This window comes from Fulmarus glacialis, unplaced genomic scaffold (genome assembly GCF_000690835.1).
Source record: "Fulmarus glacialis isolate BGI_N327 unplaced genomic scaffold, ASM69083v1 scaffold12785, whole genome shotgun sequence".
In the NCBI taxonomy this organism is placed as follows: domain Eukaryota; kingdom Metazoa; phylum Chordata; class Aves; order Procellariiformes; family Procellariidae; genus Fulmarus; species Fulmarus glacialis.
In genome coordinates, this window is record NW_009215013.1 from 9028 (window position 1) to 30822 (window position 21795).

At 41.1% G+C, this 21795-nt stretch overlaps 1 protein-coding gene across 1 annotated transcript in view; it reads right to left on the reverse strand.

Annotated features, from left to right (window-relative positions):
- LOC104077525 (inactive carboxypeptidase-like protein X2) overlaps positions 1-21795 on the reverse strand; it is a 34958-nt gene that overhangs the window by 6157 nt on the left and 7006 nt on the right. The window contains exon 2 of the mRNA XM_009578805.1: positions 1133-1242. Within this exon, the coding sequence (XP_009577100.1) occupies positions 1133-1242 (110 nt within the window). The remainder of the gene's footprint in view (positions 1-1132; positions 1243-21795) is intronic.

A 21795-nucleotide genomic window follows, 5' to 3' on the forward strand; every position in this document is an offset into this window, starting at 1 on the left:
TGCCACTTACCTCCAGCTGGCTCTGCTGCTCCGCGTAGCTGCATAGCAAAGTGTTTTACTGAGCTTTTGGGTCAAAATTAATTCATTTAAACAAACAATGAGGAGTTAAAAAAAAAAAAGGGGGGGCAGGTTTTTTCCCCCCCCGTAGAGAAGCTTATGGAGCCGTTCCTGCGGAGTCACCAGAAGAAGCTGAAGCAAAGGGGGACAACTGCACCGTGGGATTTTAACCAAGAGTGGATCCTCCTTCCAGCAGCTGCCCACCATTACACCATGTGAAATTGCACTGGTGATTAGAGCTCATCCTTCCTAGCCCTAGTTCATTAACTAGCAAACCCCTTCAGCTGGAGAAAAAAAAAAATATCTAATGGAGGGTCTAATAATGAAAGGTTTCTAATAAATAAATAATTTCTAATAAATGAAATAAATTTTAGAGATTTTTCACTGTTGGCTTGTTGCTAACATCCTGTTTATGACTTTGAGTTTTAAATGTTGTACTTTATTATGCAAAAGTAACATTTTTACACTGGAAAAGACTGTAATTCAGAAAACAGCACTAATAAAGTGGAAAACACAAGAAATGGGAAAATAGGATTTGGTCCTGCAACGCACCTAAGCACATCTGTAATATTAAATAAAAGAAGCTAAACCAGATTGTATGCTAGTAACTTCTGAATTGAAACATTTTTTTGTAGCATAACCATTGCCTCTGAAAAGCTGCCTTAGGGCAAGTGCTTCACTTAAAACCACACTTTCAATTAACCATTGTCATTAACCACAGGCAAACAACAAAAAAGCAACTTGCTGTGTGAGCTTCCTTCCAGGCTGATTGTTAAGGGAGCTGGGACCATTTCCCGCAGCTGGGAAGGGGGTGGTTCTGGGCTGCCTCCACCTTTGCTTTATTCATGGAGGTCTGCTTGGATTTGCACACTAAGTTTGGAGTTTTTTCTGACAAAGCCCCACGAATCTAAAGGTTATCCATCAACCTTATTCGCATCTATATTTCCAGTGTTTCCCCTTTGTTTGAATTACATGAGCTGACAAAATAGTCAGAACCGATAACCATCCATTGGTTCTCTTTATACAACAGTACACCTTAAGCCATTCTCCCACTTAGGAGAAAAAATGATGTTACCTGAATATTAAGCCTTCCTCTGTGGGCCCCAAGGCCATACCGCTTTGCTGTAGAGGCATGGAGCTGGAAGTCAGTAATTTTTAATGTCTCTAGACCAAGTGGAGGACAATCTACAAAACAAAAGATTGATTAAAATTTAATTAAAAAAAAAAAAACAAACCCACAACACAAAACAAACAAGTATTCAAAGTTTCTGGATTTCACTTGTGCCAAACTGGCTGGGGTCCTCAGCTGATATAAATGAGCACAGCACCGCTGAAGTCAATGAGAAATGGCAGCTCTCATAAAATCAATGAAGCAATGCCGATTTGCACCAGCTGAGGATCTGGCTTTTTGAGGGTCTCAGATAGTTATATACCGCTTGCTATATGCTTCGATTTTTCACGGATATGCACAGTATCTCCTGTCAAGTGCTTTTCAGTACAAAATGCCAGTAAAATGGCCATTTATTTTTCTCTCTTTTTGGCATTTCCTTTTTCATCTCTTGCTTTGATTTTTCCTCGCCCTGTACTCATTCCAAGCTACTGTATGACGTTATGTTTCTAATTAAAATCTGTTCTGGAAACTTCACTCACAGTCCCTCACATTGCACAATAGCATCTGTTACAGAGGTCTGGGAAGCCGGACAGCCGAGCTCTGCAGAGGTAATGACTAAGCAAAGAGGGCAATTTTGAAACAAGGGGCCATCTCTCTAAGCTCCAAATTGTGCAAAGCCTCGAAGAAAGAAAAGCAGATGTCATTACTTCAGCAGCTAGCCAGCAACGCAGCAAACTAGAGCCTGGAGCTCTGGCTTTGGAAGATAAGATGTTGGAAAGAGTCTACTTCGTGATTATCAGAAAAATATTCTGCTCTAAAATGACCCCAGCCACCACAGTATTTAAGTCCCTCACAATGCTTAGCATATTTATCCTCAAAATACCATGGTGAGGTGGGGAAGACTCACTCTGTGTTTCACGGGAGGTGAACAAAAGCACAGAGAGATGCTTTTAGGAGCACCTAAATTGTACGACAGAGCACAATTTAGAGACCCTGAACTCAGCGCCAGCTGGAATTGGAAAGTCTGCGTGGGGCAGAGGTGGAAAGCAGTGTCATACTTATTATCTAGATCAGGTACTTGTTAGGTTAGACTAGGTTTTGCACTGCTGTGGCCGTATCACGTCTGGGTTTGGAGAGAGGACACGTTTTTTCTGCAGTCAATGTGGGAGGTTTGCTGTAACTTGCACAACAGGCTGTGAGAGAGACAGGAGCTGAGCACCAGTCATGGAGCTCAGGCCACGTTTCCAATCCCCAGGCCACCCCTCCGGTCCCCAAACCATCCCTCCTCACCACCTGCCTGACAGCTGGGACTGCCATCTCGCTTGTGCCACCGTTGCTGGAGAATTTCAAAGAGCTCACTCCCATGCTCTATACCTGTAACCCACTTACACATATATTTGTAATCACTCACCAAAATGTCATGAGGGTATGTACCTGAGAATCTCATCCTGACCGTGTCTAACTCTCAGGTGTAGTTTTGCATTGCTATGCACAAACTGACAAAACGTATGAGATTGCCTACGCTCCTCCTTAGCTCATAACAAATCCCTAAAATCCCTCAGGAAAAATGTTCCGTGATGTCAATTCACGCTAGTATTTCTTTGTTCATCCTTAGGAAAATTCTCGCAGAAAACCAGGGCCACATGTCTCCATCAAAGGCAGTAAAGACAAATGCTAAATATTAATGTATTTTCTAAAGTACCAACAATGATCTTAGTCTTACACAAGAGACAAAATGTAGACAGTTCCTCATTTCGAAGAGCTTTCAATCTAATTATCCAAAACAGAGAAGAGACAGGATGTATAAGGAAAGCCAGAGGAAGGAATAGCTCAGAGGATTTTTGTTTCATTGGCTGATTGTTTTAATTGCATTTCCTTATAGAATGTTTCATCTTTCATCGTACTCCGACTGGAAGAAGTCTCATGCTCTGACAGATCTCTACTGGGAGTAAATTATATAGTTGGGAACTGCCTGCCTTCTTTAACAAGTTCAGTCCTCAGGACAGGTTTGGAAACGAATCTCATGGTGTAATCCTGCAAACTCTTTTGCACTTTGGTATGTGGTGCTCTGTGAGCAGTCTCACTGTTCCCAGGCTCTCAAAAGCCACCCAGAAGTACCTGTGTCAGGTCTGAGCTGGAAATAAAAGCAAGCTGCTTTTACATACTCGGTTCATAATTCAATGTTTTTACTGCACCTAACAAGGCTAAGGGGCAATCTACAGGTACCGCTAGGAGTTAATAAAAAAGTAGACAATTTCCCACAAAGTGAACAGCCAGCTCCATCAGGAATGGATTCACTGAAGCTCAGTCTCTTCCAAATTGTGTTTCACAGCCCGTTCTCTGCTACCGAACAAGAGCAAAAGCTTACGGAGCTGCCCCGGGGGCAGCGCAGCTGCAGTCCCCTTCCTCAGAGGATAGAATCATAGAATTATAGAATAGTTTGAGTTGGAAGGGACCTTTAAAGGTCATCTAGTCCAAAACCCCTGCCGTGGACAGGGACATCAACTAGATAGACATTAGGAAAAATTTCTTTACTGAAAGAGTGGTCAAGCCTTGGAACAGGCAGCCCAGGGAAGTGGTAGAGTCACCATCCCTGGAGGTATTTAAAAGATGTGTAGATGAGGCGCTTAGGGACATGGTTTAGTGGGCATGGTGGTGTTGGGTTGATGGCTGGACTCGATCTTAGAGGTCTTTTCCAACCTTAATGGTTCTATGATTCTAGATCAGTTTGCTCAGAGCCCTGTCCAACCTGACCTTGAACGTTCCCAGGGATGGGGCATCTACCACCTCTCTGGGCAACCTGTGCCAGTGTCTCACCACCCTCAGTGTAAAAAATGTCTTCCTTACATCTAGTCTGAATCTACCCTCTTTTAGTTTAAAACCATTCCCCCTTGTCCTGTCCCAACAGGCCCTGCTAAAAACTCTGTCCCCATCTTTCTTACAAGCCCCCTTTAAGTACTGGAAGTCCGCAATAAGGTCTCCCCGAAGCCTTCTCTTCTCCAGGCTGAACAATCCCAACTCTCTCAGCCTTTCCTCATAGCAGAGGCGTTCCACCCTCCTCATCATTGCTCTCTTCTGTACAGAGACATATTTTCATGAAATCTGTAGGAAATGCACTATTTTTGAGCCTGGCAGCTGCCTGTCAGACCTGGCTGAAGGTACCTGGGGCGACAATACACCTGCCAGTGTATGTATGAGAAGTGGGTTTGGTTTTATTCAGACTGAAATGTTACTAATTTACCATAAGACTGCAATATTCTTGGGTTACCTGTGGATTTCAGGGAGGGTTTCTTAGACTGCAAGATGGGTATTTACAGGCTGAGAAGACTGCCTGCATGTATTTGTGTGTGTTATCTCTGTTTCTAGAGAAACTGCAGTCTAATAATAGACTCAAAAATGTTCGTATGGATCTCAGTTAAACATGCCTGACTGCTCTTTATTTTTCAAGGATGAATTATTTGTATTGTCTGTGAACGCATCAGATTAACAGGCCAATATTATGAAATGCTCAATTTAACAGGAGTTTTCCATGAAAGCAAAATTAGGCTCTAAGAGCAGGCAGGAGCTGTCTACGATATGCAGTATAGGTACCTTTGACGAAAACTGCAACACGTTGTTAACAACACACTGTCCTTTCTCAACATGCTCAAGCTTTACGATATTTCAGGTGAAATCGTTAGGATCTTTACCATCAATTCAATAGTATCCAGGAATTTATTTTTTACTGTTATTTATATAAATTAGTAAAAGAACAGCGAACTTGCTTTCTCTGGAAGTGAACTAGACTTTAAGCTGTGACTTCACTAACTTACCAAATCACGTAAAGATTTTTTTTCTTTTAACTTGGTAAGAAAAACCAAGTATTTTGCTCCAACACTTGACTGAAAATTAATGAAAAGCATTCCTTTCACAGCTGGCCCCTCTTTCTCCAGTGACCATCCCAAACTGGGAACAGAGCAGCAGGATTCTCCATAAAAGACCATTGACCTTTAGATGTTTCCATCTGTGCAGCTCTGCACAGGGATGATATTCTTGGAGTCATCAAGCCTATTGTTTGCAGTAGCTTTGATGTATGGAATTTGTGCTGTTTTCCGCAAGAAGAGACCTTTGATTTTGCTTTTAAATGAAATTAGGTCTTCCATTTATAGCCGTAATATTTGACTCTTAAGAATTTGAGACTATTAATTTTTTCCACATGCATATGAATTCCAGCGTCAATAAAGGGATGAAAAGAGGAGCATATTAGACCAAAACATCAATCTGTAATGTACAGAGATGGTGGGGGCAAATTTTTCAGCATGGCTTTATCTGGTTAATTCCAAGTTACTCATTATAATACAACATGATCCACCTAAAGTTGTCATTTCACTACTGAAAAAAAAATAAATCCTGAGTCATAGTGTGAATTTAATTTTCGATCAATTATTTTGTTGGTGTGTGTCCCCCCTACTTCTTAAAGCTACTAGAGATAATCAGGACAACCTATTTTTGAAAAACATACGGGAAAAGGAACTGATTTATGGCATTCATAAAGACTGTACTTTTTAAAGTATTGCTTTAATATATTTTATTTAATTTTAAGAAATCTTCCATACAACAATGAAAATTGCCACACAATCAATAAGACTGTCTTAATGATTTTGTATTCTCCACGCTAGTTCGAAAAACACTTGCAGAAGCTACAGAAATTGGGTAGCATGAATAAACAGAGCAGTTCATACCTCACATATTCAACTGGAAATGACCTAGTTATTTGGTCATTTCTTTAACTGGTTGAAAAACCAATCATTGTAAAATACAGGAAATTCAACTATGGCTTTGGAAGACATTTAAAGCCACATACTATGTACATAACAACTTACTAACAAAATGCAGCTAGAGTATTTATGTTTTAGAGCAACCGAAAAGCAAGCATTAAGCTTGCAGGTGCAGGGCAGAGGCTGAGTTATGGCCATTTCTCTCTTCCTGGCCTGTATCCAACCATGATTTCGTGTGTGATTTGCAACCATGAACAGGTATTCACTTTAGAAACAAGCAATTGATAAGATGTCTGGATCAAATTAATTAATTCCAAGACCTTAAAAGAGACAGGGCTTGGATTCAGACTTAATAACATTTGTATCTTGGACAGTGTTCTTGTGAGGTTTCCATTTCGAAATAGCTTTCTTATTAGCTGTGTTAAATGGCTGTATCTCAGTGTCCATTATTTTCAATTATGCTTCTGTTGCCAGGCAGATGATTGTATCCCAGCTAAGGGCAGCAAGGCATTTCTGATACTCCAACACCGTTAGCAATTGCCTGTCCCTTGAAGTCAGGAGGGCGAAACACTTGAGAATTACCTCAGTCACAACCTCATCTCTTGAAATCTGAACTTACCGGTTACAATTTAGGGCTTGCCTATACCAAGAGCACTACCCAAAGGAGCTACTGAGCTCCCTTCTCAAGCCAACATCAACTCAACTCGCAATCTCAGCACGGCTCTGTGCAAGCGTATTAGCCCAGGTTTGAAAGCAGTTTCAGCCTCATGATGGCTGTGCCCTTCGGATGCAGCATCTTCCACTGAAACTCTGGTCAAAAAAAACCACCTTCTGCAGAGCCAGCTTGGTTGGCTTTACACCTGCAGTATAATTATAGCTGCTGTGCTGCAACATTAGCTGGTTTTTATGATAAAACTGTATTGGCAGTCATTCTTAGAAACATATTAATTTCATAAGTAGAAGATATATGTATGAGCAGGGCAAGGAAAACACTTCTGTTCATCTTTACTGCCTAAATTGTTCATTTATTTTATTTTCTTCTGTTCTAAATAAAGATTGTCAGATAAGCACAGATTGTCTTTATAGCTTTTGTATCTAATAAGGATGCATTTAGGAAATCATTCTGTACTGTTCTTTTGGAGGCATAGCAGACAAATTATTGTTTTATTTAAAGAATATTTTCCATCAATTTAGGAATATGTTCAATTTTTCAAATGGAAAGAAAAAAGAAGCATCATGTTTCCTTTTCACTTATATTTTTAAAAGCCATACCTATAATCATTTTCAATTCCCGCAAGTCTGTGCTTGTCTAATTCCTTATGCACAATGATACTCAGATCTAGAAATGGAGAAATATCTGCCTTGTGCAGTCTGACAGTCTCCTTGACATTTGGAGGCAGAATGTACTCTGACTATTTATTTTTTATGATTCTAAATGTGTTTTAGCTCCGGGAGCTTTGTCATTTTTAAATATGTAAGAATCCCCTTGCACTTCAAAACATTTGTCTGGGGAGAAAGGATGTTACACTACAGAGATACAGCAGTTCAGAGAAGACAAGAGGAGGTCAAGGCAGTGCTGATGGTGAGTGAACATAGAATTTTCTCTATGTAAAGAATGGTTTTAGTGCCAGGATTTTTTGTTGTTGCTGTTGGCATCTGTAGCTTTGCATTTGGCGTTTGAGCTTGCACCACCAAAGTCAACAGAAGAACATCACTATGATAAATATGAAGACCTCATCACCCTTCCAGTGTAACTGATTTCTTTAAGTCGTGCATTTTCGATCAAAACATACACTGCCAGTACGATTTTAAAAAAAACTGCATTCAGCAGCAACGGACACTGAAGTATCTTTAAAAATGATGCTGGCCAGTTTAGAGGGTCAAAACCACGTTGCATATCTTGGCCTTAGTGTGGCCAGAGTATGCCCAAGTAGGGGGATGAGAGTGGCCAGCAGGCACCTACAGCAACGGAGATGATCTGTCATGGCTGGGAAGGGAAGCAGGTATGGTGCCAGCACGAGGTGCTCTAGGATGCTATTTCTATTTCTAGCAGCAACCTATCACTGTAATTAATACCAGTTTCTTCTTTCGGTAAACCTATCAGACTTGGCTACGGACTCGTCCCTTCTCTGGAGACCTTGTTCTCTGGGGACTCAACACATATCTTGCCAACACAGTATGGTCGAGTATCTCATGGCAAAATCCCATGTAATAAGACAGATTTAGTTTTAGGTTTTGATTCCCTGTTTCTTTTTCTAGGCCATCCCAGGGTAGATGCAGAATTTAGGCCTTGTTTAAGCAAAATATTAAACATATAGTTAATGAAGACGCAAATCTGTGAAGCTACTGATGTAGGTAAATTAAGCACACAATTAAGCATATATTTGGGGGATGAAGACTTTAACGCTTATTATACTATTCATACTATTCTTAGATCTTTATGGTCTTGGACAAAAATTCTTAATGAGGTCAATATAATAAATTTTACCCTAACAGCTAACTTTAGAGCTTTTCCAATGAAAAGTGTGGTTGATAATTCATCTTCCAACAGCAGAAACTTTTAATGGAAACTCTGGCAGTCTAATTCTGTGTCTCAAGTAATACTTAGGTCACAGGTATGCAAAGTATTTTAATACTGCAATGCACCTGAAACATGAAATAACAGTAAAAGCACATTTCTGCTGACCTGCTACTTGCTGAAAATATCTTTTGATTGTTTTCCTGTGATAGACAGCCTTTGTGGGAGCTGAATTAAAGAGAACAACGTTCTCCATTTTCTAAATAATTTGTTATATTTACAGTCTTAGGACATTTGTGGGGGGAACATGGTCTAGCTAAATTTTGCTGTTTTGACGATGTGATGGTGGAAGTGTGAAATTTCCGCAGATGTTCATGAGTCACACTCGATACTTGGTATGGCCCAGCTTTTCCCTGGAAACAGGTCCATGCATTTCAGTCTGAGCAGTTTTCTGACTTTGTTCACATCCAAAGTGTTGCTAGCAATGCATACTAGTTTCTTTTCTGGCCTGAATTCAGGCCACCAGCCCCCATGCAGCCCAGATTAATTGAAGCAGTACAGGCAGATGAAGGTTCTTTAAGTACACAGAGTTTGCTTTTATTTGCTTTTTCTTATAAACCCATTCCCAGGGCACTAAAAGAATGAAGCAAGCAATGTGCACTTACAACAAATCCCCTATATAGAAGTTAAAACACTGAATTATAGTCCCAGATCAAAGATCAGATAAAGGATTAAATAGATGCCAAAACTTTCTATCCTAAGACAACATTAATTGTTCTCTAATGTTGCATCAAAGCTGTATATTTTTCTAGGACAAGCAACGAATACTGCATGGGGTTTAAGACGTTGGGGACTTCTCTCAGAAGGAAAGGGCAATATTTATCACAGCACTGCAACATACACTTATCCTTATGGTTGCTGTTGAAGATTAAAAAAAAAAAAAAAAAGCCACAAACACTTCTGGTTAGAAAACCTAGTTCTTTTAGAGGTCTGACCCAAAGCCTCCTTAAATCAGGAGGAACATTTTCATGGGCTTTATGTGAGGGTGAAGCCTGAGTGAGGCTCCCACAAATGTTACCCATCTGATATCTCAGAGCTGTTTTTGATGATCAAATATGCCTCCTCTTTGCAACCATCTTCTCTAGGGGCTGCCTCTGGGCCAAGGATCTGTGTTTTGACAGCCTCTTAGCTTGTGGAGAGGGGAGTGCTTTTTAATCTTAGCTTGCTTGCTTGAGACCACTTTGTCTTCCAAGTAAATTCACTCCTTTCCCTGCTAGGAGTCTCACCAGAAGATTTGCTGCAACTGTGTTTCGTGTGTCCTGCATGCTTCAAAAGCTAAACCAGCTCTTTAGGAAGGGAGGTAGTTAAAGAGAAGTTGCAAATATCTCCTGCGTGACGGCACAAGGCCAGTCCTGGGCAGGGAAGGTGTGGGTTTAAAGCCCGTGTCTGCTGGAGTCAGAGGCAGCAGACAAGAGTGAAAGCCCTGAGATGGTTTTAAGGCCACCAAAGTTGTGTCCTCGCCATATCTGATGCCAGTGACACACAGAGCTCTCCTGTGGTGCAAAGACACTGAACACTTCCATGCTTTCTTTACACCACCTAAACACTGTGCACCAGCTGGCAGGATTGGGCACAGCAGTTACTTGAAAAGTTGCAGGGTAGAGTCTCTATGCAAGGGTGAAAGTGTCTCTTCGTGCACCAGCTGGCAGGATTGGGCACAACAGTTACTTGAAAAGTTGCAGGGTACAGTCTCTATGCAAGGGTGAAAGTGTCTCTTCTGCTACTTCCAAGGTTGAGGGAAAATTCAGCAATTAAAGGCAAGTAAAGAATAAGTTAAGAATTATCTTGATCCTTTAGGTCAGGTCTGACGTGAAACCAAACATTTCTGAGATTCAGAAAGTTTTTCTTTCCCATTACTTTTCATATTTTTGCCCCCTTCACAAACCCAGGTTGTGGCTGGGTCTAGATGCAACAAAACAGCACATTTAGCAGGAAGACCTTCTGTTATTCCTGGCACAGCTGGAAGCAGGAATTTCCAGAAAGCCTGTTCTCTGGGAGTTTTCTGGACAAGCTTTCAGACTCAAGGCTCATCTAAACTCCAGATACCATATAAATTCCCTGAGCTGCCTACTGTTGCCATCATACAGCCTCCCTAGGAGATGACATGGACAATACAGGAGCCCGATCCCACATGCACAAAGTCAGCATGCTTGGGCAAAGAAGCATTTCCCGCTTTTCCTCCTGGCTCTGTTTCTTGCTGCCTGTGGTCCTTCTGCTCAGGGGGAAGAAGCAACCATACCCATACGTGCCTGCAGGCAGCAGCCTCCTCCAGGTGGAGAGGTGGGTAGGTATGGAAACACTGTCCATAGCTCTTGCAGTCTTAAACTGGCTTCATCTCTCTTTCCCCATGTCTCTTTAGGAGAAGAGAAAGGCAGAGGAAAGGGAGGTGCAGGCAAGCACCCCAGAGTTTCTGCCTCGCTGCCCGTGGGAACACCACCTTGCTGACCTGACATGGGAAAGGACTAGGGTGGGAATTTATTGCAAAGCATGGTCATGGTATCCAGGCCATTAACAAAAGAAACAATGCAAGGACGAGCTGTATTCAGTGTGGACCATCAGCATATGGAGGCATTGAGTATCACTGTAGGCATAGCCCCAGGAAAGGTTTCCAGATGCTTGTGATACAGGGCACCCTCTCCTTTGTATCCAAACCTGACAAGCCTTCCACTTTCTCTACAAAAGAATATGTGTATTCAGTTGCTCTGAAAAAGACATATTATTCCCTTTAATGGCCCCCAAAAATATAGCCTGAAAAATATCGTATCAATTCTTAGCTTTTTATTATGAGCTTTGACTAAGGCTGACTTCTGTGCTATTAATTTTAAAATGTCTCCTCTGATGTTTTTCTGAAGCACAGGATGAAGACTTTCTGTAATTCCAGCTAAAGCCGCAAAGCTGAGTACAGCCATCAAAAATGAGAACCATCCTTTTTTTCCCAGAGCCAAACAAATAGACTTAGCCAAACAATGGAGAAAAAAACTAAGACAGACCGCTCGCACAATGGTTGGGTATAGGACTAAAATTACTATTAAAAATGCGTATCTGTCCAATGTCTTCATGCCAGAAATAGCTTAAAATATCAAATCACTGAGCTATACTGCAATACCAAAGATTCTACAATAAGAACATTAATTGTAGCTATTAAAAATCATTAAAAATCATTGAAATTTGGAATACCATTAACAAATACAAAATCAAGAGAGCAAATAGCTACTATCTTAAGATACAACCATGGTTCAGTAAATGAGGCACCTTAAAAGTGCTAAAGCTGAACCACTTTAACAATTCCATTTGAATGTATTTTACCAAAAATAGTACAACTGCACAAAACCAGTTGTATGAGTATAAAATTGGCTTATGGTGCAATTATTGTCCTGTCCCTCTATGAAAACTGTGGTAGCAACTTTATACAGAAATAAAGATATCCATAGTTAGGTATAGCACATTCACTATGCAGTTGTACAGAGTGACAGCATAGTCAGGAAATTCCTTAAACATAAATAACCTGGAAAATGTCCATAATTTGGGCCCTGGAAATATACATCTACCAAGAATTCTGCCAGCTTTAAGGATTTTGCAGCAGAGTCATGCTTTTGGAGCAAAACAGGGATCCCAGGTGGCACAAGGGAAGTATCCAAGGGGGGAGGACAGAGGAAAGGGGCTGTATATGCTCCATCATGATGATCAGAATTGCACACCTGGGGTTATAGTAGACCTAGTGGTGAAATACATATGAGCAGCTTCAGCAGTTCTCTAAAAACACCTAATTTCACTGAAATAGATGGCATTACTATGATATCACCCAGTTTTCACCTTCTCAGTCTCCCTAGCACACACATGAAGCCCATACATAGAGCAGGAAAAACTTGAGGGATTGTAAAGGAGGTCTCATTAGGAGTGACGAGCCATTAAATTTTATCGCCGCTACTATAGTTACCTCCACTCCCAAGTACTAAATTTACACGGGAGGAAGACTGAAATCAGCCACTTTCTGGTCAGTACTACTTAACGTTATTCAACTTTTAATCAAGTTAAGCTCTAGCATAGACCAAACTACATTTCTTTTGCTTTTCTCTAAGGTGGAAAATGTGCTGAAAATGATACTGAAACAGATGCATTAGCTTCCTTTGATGAAGCAGTCCAAACCTAACACAAGTAAATCAGGGATGAAGATAGAATCACTTTGCTATTCAGTTTTGGGTTTCATAGTAGGCTGTTTTCTACCAGTTTAGCTTTCTGACTCAGCTCTTGATGGGAGCCGGCAAACTTCAGAGCCAGCATGATGAAGTAGTATGAGCTATGCCTTTAGGCAGCAGACAGTCATTAGTCATCTTAGCTGTGAGTTGAAATGCCATCTTTCATTTTTTCATTATTAAAACTAAAAATACGCATTTACCAACAGAATGTAGAAGTAGTCTATATCTGCAGTGAGACCTAGGTGAGTAGTACAGGATCATCTTTCCGAGTGTCATTCCTCTCCTGCTGGTTTGTGAAAAACTAATCCTTAAATCTTCCCAAAGTATATGCTGCTAATCAGAAGTGACGTTAAAATTTGCCTCCTCTGCATGTAGACAAACACGTAGTTGCAAACACACCACCATGCACAAGCAAGAAGACCTTCAAAGGCGGGCTGACCACTTCAGCAGAGGTTGCCAAGCCCACCATCATACCCCAGCACCCAACTGTGCTTATAGCCCTTGCAATTAATATCCCTCCTCCTCTCGCAGCAGTAACTGTGTTGCCCACTATGAGAAAGCATCACCGAGGGGATGGGAGCGACTGCTCAAGCCTCAGAATTTATTTGTGAGTCTTCACCCTGCACAGGCTGGTCTCGGTGGCTGCCCAGCCCTCCTCCAGGTTGCACATCTGGGTGAAATACTTGACCTATATAGAGAGCCTGTGACAGGAAATACCTAAAATCAATCCAACTTGGTTTTAAAACCTTTTATAAAGTGTAAGTCTCAGTTTTATGGAGACCTGGTGTGTCTGCTCTAGCAATGAGTTTAGACATTTATACATTTTTTTCCAAAATCACATCTGTGGTTATTATTTCATATGAACTGATAAAAGGAATGAATAAAAACAAACACTTCTCATAAAACATAGAAGTCATCGTAGTGCCTGGAGCTATTGCTCAGACAACGATTTCAGAAGAAAGTTGTGTGGTTACAATTAACCTGAACTCAAATTTTGTGCTCCTTCCCAACCCTGAAAAAGGAATCAGTTTGTATTTTCTAGAGCACAGTAAAAGGAAAAATAAGTTTAGTTGGCTTGTTTGCCTTTCACTTCATTATTCTTTTTGAAGGACTTTTTTTTTAATTGTGTGGTTGATTCAAACGCAGCTCTAAGACAGTACTAAATGTCAGAAGTGCTAATACATTTAAAGTCCCAAACAGTGGAAAAGTGTTTTAGTGAAAGGATGAAAAATTGGCTAAGTGCACATAGAAAATAACCGGACGTTCTTTGGATATACCCAGAAGTCCTGGAAAGCAAAAGATTTAGGAACTCATATAACAGAGTCTTTCTTCTTTCCTTTAAAGCACCCTACATCCAAGCTGTTGCATCCTTGAGAAGCACCCTGAAAGCAGAGTATTTAAGAGTTCAAAGCAAAAGGAAGTAAAACATCAAGAAACAATTAAATCTCTAAGATTTGAGAAAATCAAATCCAGGCCTGGATTAAAATGTGACTACCTTCATTTAAAAAAAAAAAAAAAGGAAAAAAAAAAGGAAAGCCTAAAGAGCAGAGGAGTGGAATTGCTGGGGTGCAAGGAGGGGTGCAGGAGGAATGCTTCCCCTGGGAACAGGTCTATGACCGGTGTTTGGGCTCACTGTGGGGACACAAACCCCAGGGGAGCACAGGAATCCCGCTGGAAAATGCACCATCGATGAAGAAATCTAAGCACAGAGCCCAGCTCGCACAGCACACCTTCTGAAAAAGGCATGATTTTTAAGGAGCTCAGAAAACACACACGCGCTCTGCAGTCAGGCCCTCCCTTTCCCACATTTCACCAGCTGTGCTTCCCAGGAGCTTTTGCTCAACTTCCCAAAGGATTTCAGCTTCCAGATGACTTTTTAGCTTTCAGATGTTCATTGTCAAAAAGGCACTGGCACATACCATAGTCCATCCATTTTACTTCCCTCTCTCTACCTGCCCCAAACTAGTCATGGAAAAGCCAATTTAGGGAACTAAAAAAAATAATTTTAAAAAATGCCCCAAGACCAAGCAAGCATCAGGATTCTGTGGTTTTAAAAGCTCAGTTAATATCTTCTAAATTTTGAGCACTCAGCATTTTCACAAGCCTCTGAGCTTCCTGCCCGCAGAAAGAGAAATGCTAAAAATACCGTGAGAAAGACATGGCTCTCGATTTTCTAATCTGATCGGAGGGAAGAACTGGAAGTTCAGCAAGGAAGCTCTTATGAAGCTCCAGCTCCATGTTACAGAGCGAAGGAGCTGAAACAGTTCACGCAAGGTTCAGACAAATATCTCAAAGGGTGGGCACCTCTCCAACTCAAATGACTGAGTGTTCAGAGGTCCTTCCTCCTTATTCCAGCTTCCTACGATTTTGCAGCTTTGCGCAGCCTGCAAAAGATTCCCAAAATTCATTCTGTCTAAACATCTTTTCTGCTTTGTTTAACAATTCAGCCCCGGTCCAGCAAAGGCTCATAATCACCGGCTAAACATTTAGTACAGAGGAGGTTTCACTGATTCAAAGCTAAGCGTGTCAGAAGCTTCAAATGATACGAAATGTGAGTTCTTAGTGAGTTTAAAATTGCATGTATGCAGGTCTGCTTGCTCAAGCCTGAAAGCCCAAAGATCCAAACTGAAGGCAATGCCCATACCAGCCTGTGGGCCCCATGAGGACTGCTGAGGAAAGCATTCAAATAAACCCTAGTTTATACTACTTGCCCGGCGAGGTTTGACATCCTTTCCCTGGAGAATAGTGTCGTGCTAGGAATAGCCCATGTTGGCACCAACAGAGCCCTCGTCTTCACTGCAAAACATGAATGTGCTAATGTGAAAAGTGCAGGTTATGATTTGGGACTTGTCATTAACACAACTGCTGCCTTGGAGAGCCCATCCTCCTTCCCACCCACAGGAGCTGGAAGGATTTAGTAAGCATAGGTATTCTGCACTTGAAAAGAGGTGGAATAGAGAAAGCTTCGAGGCAAGCCTCCCTGAGCGTAAAAAATCCCCATTTTTTAACTTGCTAATTGGGAGGGAAAAAATCTGGTTCAGGATTAATGAAGAGAAATATGGAACAGTTTTGCAGAGGAATAGTTCTGTGCTATTTTCTCTCCACTTTTTCAAAGAGCTCCATGACATTTTAGCTGCATAACTCCATATTGGCGATTTTTTATCATATTTTGAAAAGTTTCCAATTTTATTCCTCGTGTAAGAGTGTAGGGGCTCTCACTCAATCAGTCAGTATGATTGCCATTCGACTAGCATTCAAGCATCAAAAAACACCAAGTACATATTTGCTGTTTGCATATTAGCAATATCAAACAATTCAGATGTGTCTGCAATATTTTGTATTCCACATGCTACTAGCCTTCATCATGATTTGGATTATTTAGAAAGTAGACCTACAAGACTTTTTTCCCCCCCTTTTCATTTAACAGTTTAAAATAACACTGAATGCTTTCAGCCACTGATTGAGAGCTTTGCACTTTGTTCATTGTGGACTTGAACTATTGCTTGCAGACAGACATCACCCTTTTTTTTTGTAGAAGTGTTTTCAGATCCTAAGCATTTTGCAGAAAAATTGGATCAAGAGTATATTACCCCTCATACTTTCTTTTCTTTTTAAATAAAGAATTCAGTCATTCAGGCAGAGAACAGATGCTATACCTCGTGATTTCAGTGACCAGATACCTCAACCCTCATTCCTCCTGGGCTCCAAGTTCAGCAACTGAGGAATTTATCCATTTTCTTCTCTGAGCCTCATGCATCCCACCCACCCCTGGGCCTCTGCAGTACCTGGGCTCACTTTGTCAGCATTTTCAAAGGTCTTTGGAAAAACACTCATAGCTTTCTGCCTCTATATATGATCCCCCAATCGTCTGTTCCACTACAAGATGGAAAGACGACTTTGGGGTCCCTTTTTGTCACCTACATATATCTAATGAAATACCTGATGCAAAGGAACTGGACCAGATGTTAGACACTCATCTGAGAAGCCTGCAAGAGTTTTGGACTGCAGTCCTCTGCTGGGATCCAAAAACATCCAGAGGAGCCTGAGGAAAAAAATATCTGCCAAAAGGGCTGTAAGCAATTTTTCTCTTTGTCTTAGCTGGGGTATGTGCTGGACCCTGGTTATGACTGGCCCTAGCTGCTGCTGCTACTCCTCTCCTCTCCTCTCCTCTCCATTCACCAGCAACGTAAGAACTATTGCCTCACCTTAGGGGAGGCCTCCTGCTCCAGTGGCATGCACGGAAGACTGGGGCATGTTCCCATGCTGTTGGGTCACGTCCCCATGCTGTTGGGTCACCTGCATCCTGGAGCAGATCCAAGTCCAGATTTACTATGGGAAATTTCAACCTTCCCTCCAGCCATGTATATAGGCCATATATAACGCAGACATACTTTTGGCAGAATTCTCAGCGGAATTTTTGCTTGGAATTTAAAGCGTGTAAAGAGAGTGCGGTTTAAATACTCTATGGGATAAAACTGGGTCTATCCTTTGGGATAGGGTACTTGTCATCCAGCTTGTGATAGCAAATATCATTCTAATTGTTTCTGAAATGTTTTCTGTAACTTCTCAGTACATAAGCAATTAAGGGGAAAAAGAGAAAAACCATGTTGTCAAAGAGCGAAGTTTTAGACTCTACTTTTAGACAATCACATATGAAAGGCTGTTTTTGGCTGAAATCGAAATTTCTGCTCTAAGCCAATGAAAAATCTTTGGGAAGCTTAAAAGGTGGTCCTATGTTCAGACCTCCTCTGTCATGTGTATGGGGCAAACTCATTACACTATTGAAAATTATCTTGGGGAATAAAAGAGTGTGTTAAAGCCAAATCTTGCATAAGGAGTGGCCATAATGGTGGTGGTAGGGAGTACCTATATCCAGATTTGAGATCAGCTCTTCTAAGATACTTTGAACTTTTCCCTCCATTTGGCAGATGTTTTAGGAGGACCCTGACAGTAGAGAGGAGCCATAAACCTGTCACCATAAAACACTGTATCTCTGAGGAGGAGAACATAAAAATACTCTAATTTCTGGGAAAGAATGAAAAAGAGGGTTTTTAGTTGCTCCCATTGCAAACAACACCGTCTCCCAGCACACTCCGATGATTAATGCACTCAGGCAGTTTACAGTAAATCTTGGATGTGTTAGAGGAAGGAGATACTTGGCCTCGCTCGGTACTCTCTTGTCAAACATAACTCCCATTGAAATGGGAGACTGTTTTGCTTTCTAAAGTTCATACGAGGAAACAGGTAAAAGGCAAATCTGGGGACAACGGAGACCGCAGACCTCCTGAGCCCCTCCGTAAGCTCTGGAAGTCAAGCAGGGACATTTGGTGTTCCCCCTCAGGTTCTCTTTTAGGTCCCAGCCAGGAGGATCAATCCTGTAGAGCCAAAAAGAAGGGAAATGACAAGAAAACTATAAATTTGTGATACGTGGGAGTGTGAGGAAGAAATCATCTACAGGAAGCACTCAAGCCCCGTAATCTAGGCAAGCAAATCAGATTTAGGAAGCTCTGTTAGCCATTGTCTGGATGAGCTACTGAGGTCCAAAAGAAATAAGAACCAGCTGAATACAGAACTCTGGTGCTTAAGCCAACTGAGTCCCATTATAGAATAGCTGAAAACTGTACTTAACGTATCCAGTAGTGTTTTCTTCTGGATGGTGAAGACCTGTCTGCCATGTACTAGGATTCAAAACCGAAATTTGTCTGTCCAGATCTCCTGAACAGATCAGTACACTGTAAACATGTCCAACACACCAGGCTCTGGGTGAAACATGGCCACCAGACAAGACATGGAACAGGATGTTTCCCTTCATCTGACTTCAAACAAATGTCCAGATGGCTAAAGAACTCTCACTGCTGATGTGAACGTACATCTCTCAGAGAAAGCTGCTGAACATCAAGTTACTGAGGCACATAGGTGCTCTCAGCCCATGCTGCAGAAAGTGCTCCTCTTTTCATAAAGCTCAGAAGGGGGTTTGGAGAACAAAGAAAGATGAGCGTGATTCTCCAGCCTAAGGGTTAAGGGGTGAGAAATCCTGCCCTGGTGATTATTTTGATATTTGTATTAATTCACAATGGATGAAATAGAGAAAGATCAACTACAGTTTCAATCACCACTACCAGAACGATCACTACCTATGGCCATATTTCTAAGGACAGGAGCTTCTCTCTTAGATTTTAATCTGTCATCTTGAGCACAAGACCACACCTCTTTCAAAACTCCTGTATTTTTAGATGTTTATAAATATAAAAATACACATAACTCTTTAATATCAACTTCACGAAGATTTAAGTTGCATTGTTAGTTGAACTTGGTCCTTGGGAATCATGTTGATTCTAGCAGAATAACATTATTGCCAGGTACATACCTCACATAATTCACAAGCAGCCCAAGGCTGACATATAGTCATACAAGAAGTCTGTCAGGCAATTCATTGAAAAAAGAGAAAAAAAAAAAGATAAACCACAAAATAGATCTGTAAGTGATTAACAAAAAAAAAAAAAAAAAAAAAAACACTTTGAAAGTAATATTCTCTATGTCAGTAGCATAGAAACTACAGAGTAGGTACACTGTGTAGCAGAAAGAAGTAAAAAGACATGTAAGATGCCCGCACATGAACTATGCTTAACTTACATATACAACAACTTTTATTACATTCCTTGTTTGGACTGTTGGATGCAGCAACAAATTTGCAAATGCAGCATCTTGCTAATGCTTGTGTGAAAGCAGGAGCAGAACTGTATTATTTACTATTTACAGATCTGTACATTTACAGGACTCCCATACTGTAAATAACCAGAAGTAAACAGAAGATTAATCCTGTATCTGGGTGCTTTCACTACTAAATCGGGTATTCAGCTTCACCCATGAGCAGTAGTTACTGGAAGTCACTGTGCTCTGCTGAAGCTTGCTGGCTTTTGTGTGATTTTCTGCAACATCAAACCCCAGTGGACACTGCGTCGCAGCCCCACACAGACCGTGCACTGCAGGGCTGGGGCTCACTTGTTTGTCAAAATAGGAAATCCAAGAGTAAAAATGTGTTTCTCCTGCTCTGACATATTAGTAGTATCTCACATAATTTTTTTACAAGACATTCTTGTAAAATATACTTTACAGAGTATTGGGCCTGATTCCCATTTATAAGGCAGCTCCTTTAAACACCCATCCAGGATCAGAAAGTCACTTCAAAGCCTCTTTTTGTTTAGAAAAATGATGCAGATCACTGTGGAAATATGGAATAAACCCCTTATCTTTCCTCGTCTCCATTTAACCTATAATAATATGGTACAAATCCTTGCTTGCCAATGCCAGTATGCTACCCACAAGAAGGCAACTATTTTATCTCCAAAAGAGGACTCAGATATCTATCAGCAGACTCTCCAGAATATCCTTTGTAATTTAATTCAAACAGGGCTAGAGAGATTAACAGCTTAAACCCGAGTACTCTAAAGACTCTTTAAATGATCCCCACATGCTTCCTCTGATGTCTTCATAGGCACTCTGACTCTCAGAGTCACCATCTGGCATCTCTTCATTCCCCCTCTTGTTTTTCTCACCTTTTTTTTGTTGCCATTTTTAGCTATGGGTAGAAAAGAGAAACAGTTTTCCTTTTACACCTGTCAAGTTGATTTAGCACTGCCTGGTGACTGCACGAAGAATAAAACACATTCCTCCTCTCTCACGGTGCTCCAGCCCTTCCAGCACTGAGCAGACACCCAGCGTACCCTGTTCTTCCCCACACCAGGATGATAAAATCACAGGGGAATGGAATCATAAATGCTCCTTTTGCTGTGTACAAGGAAATTAGAAAGGTGTTTGCATCAGAAGTAATGTATTAATATTGCAGTGTATTTTACTAATGGTTAGGTGGTTTTCGTTACTTGATCGCATATGCAAAAACCCCACCGAACACTTCTTGAAGTCAACAGAAATAGCCAGAAAAAGGCTTCCAGAGGAGCTAGGCAAGCCCCTGAAAGAGGTAGCTATGGTGCTGTGATCAGCATCATCTGTAGCTCAGGAAGAGAAGTCCCCATCAGGAAAATAATCAGACCGCAGCAGTGTTAGAGACCCATCTTGGGGCTGGCCACAGTGTCCTCTAAACACCTTTATTCCATTGTCTGTGCACTTTATTCTTGTCAGGGCAGGGATAGTGTGTTCAGGCAGGTTACTGAGAAGTAACTTCTGCATTGGAGATGTAACTGCACAGATAGGATGGCCATGACCGTCTGTGAATGAAGTCCCATGCAAAAATGAAGGAAACTCGAATGCTGTCTTTGGTTCATGGCCTATTGAATTAAATAGGACCCAACTGTCCATTAAGGTAGCTCCCAGAGACAGAAAGATTAAAGGTGATTGCCTGTTTCTAACATGAGTGATTATTCCTATCACCTCTGTTTTCTCTCGGTGAATGTTTGTTTGAGCTGAGTAAGGGCTGTGGAGTGTTTTGCATGTGTGACCACCGGATTTTAAAAGGCAAATAATTTTGACTACATCAGAGCTTTGCTTCTTCCCGTTTTCCTTGAGTACCCAGAAAACTAGTGTTAAAGGCACATAGTTATATGTTCATTTCAAAAAGCCTTGCTTTATAAAGCAGCACCACAAGACATAACCTCACCAGAGGCCTGCCAAGAAGCCCAGACCTGATGCATCCTTTGCATAATAATAATACAAGCACAAGCAACCACTATGTGCGAATATGACAATCAAATCTCAACTCTGCACCCAGACAACAAATCTTCTGCTAGTCTGTTTTTTACATAGACATTGAATTGGGCAAGGCTCAAAAATCCCAGCAAGAGAAGGCTCAGGTGTTGAAAATTCAAGAAATTGCTTCTTCTGCACCATACCCTCCACTACTTCATCTTTTTGACAGATTCTATGTTCACATAGCTGACAGAAGTCTTCATTCCAAAAGCAAAAGAAATAAGTGAAATTTGATTGTGAACCATTGGATTGACCTGTCTAGCCAGCTCACTGAACAGAGAATAACATTAAAAACCAAGAATAATTCAAATAATAAGTGACTTGTAATAAGCCGGCATTTCAGGAACAAGTCTAGACTCAGGTTCATACTGCTAAAATCTATTCAGTGAAACT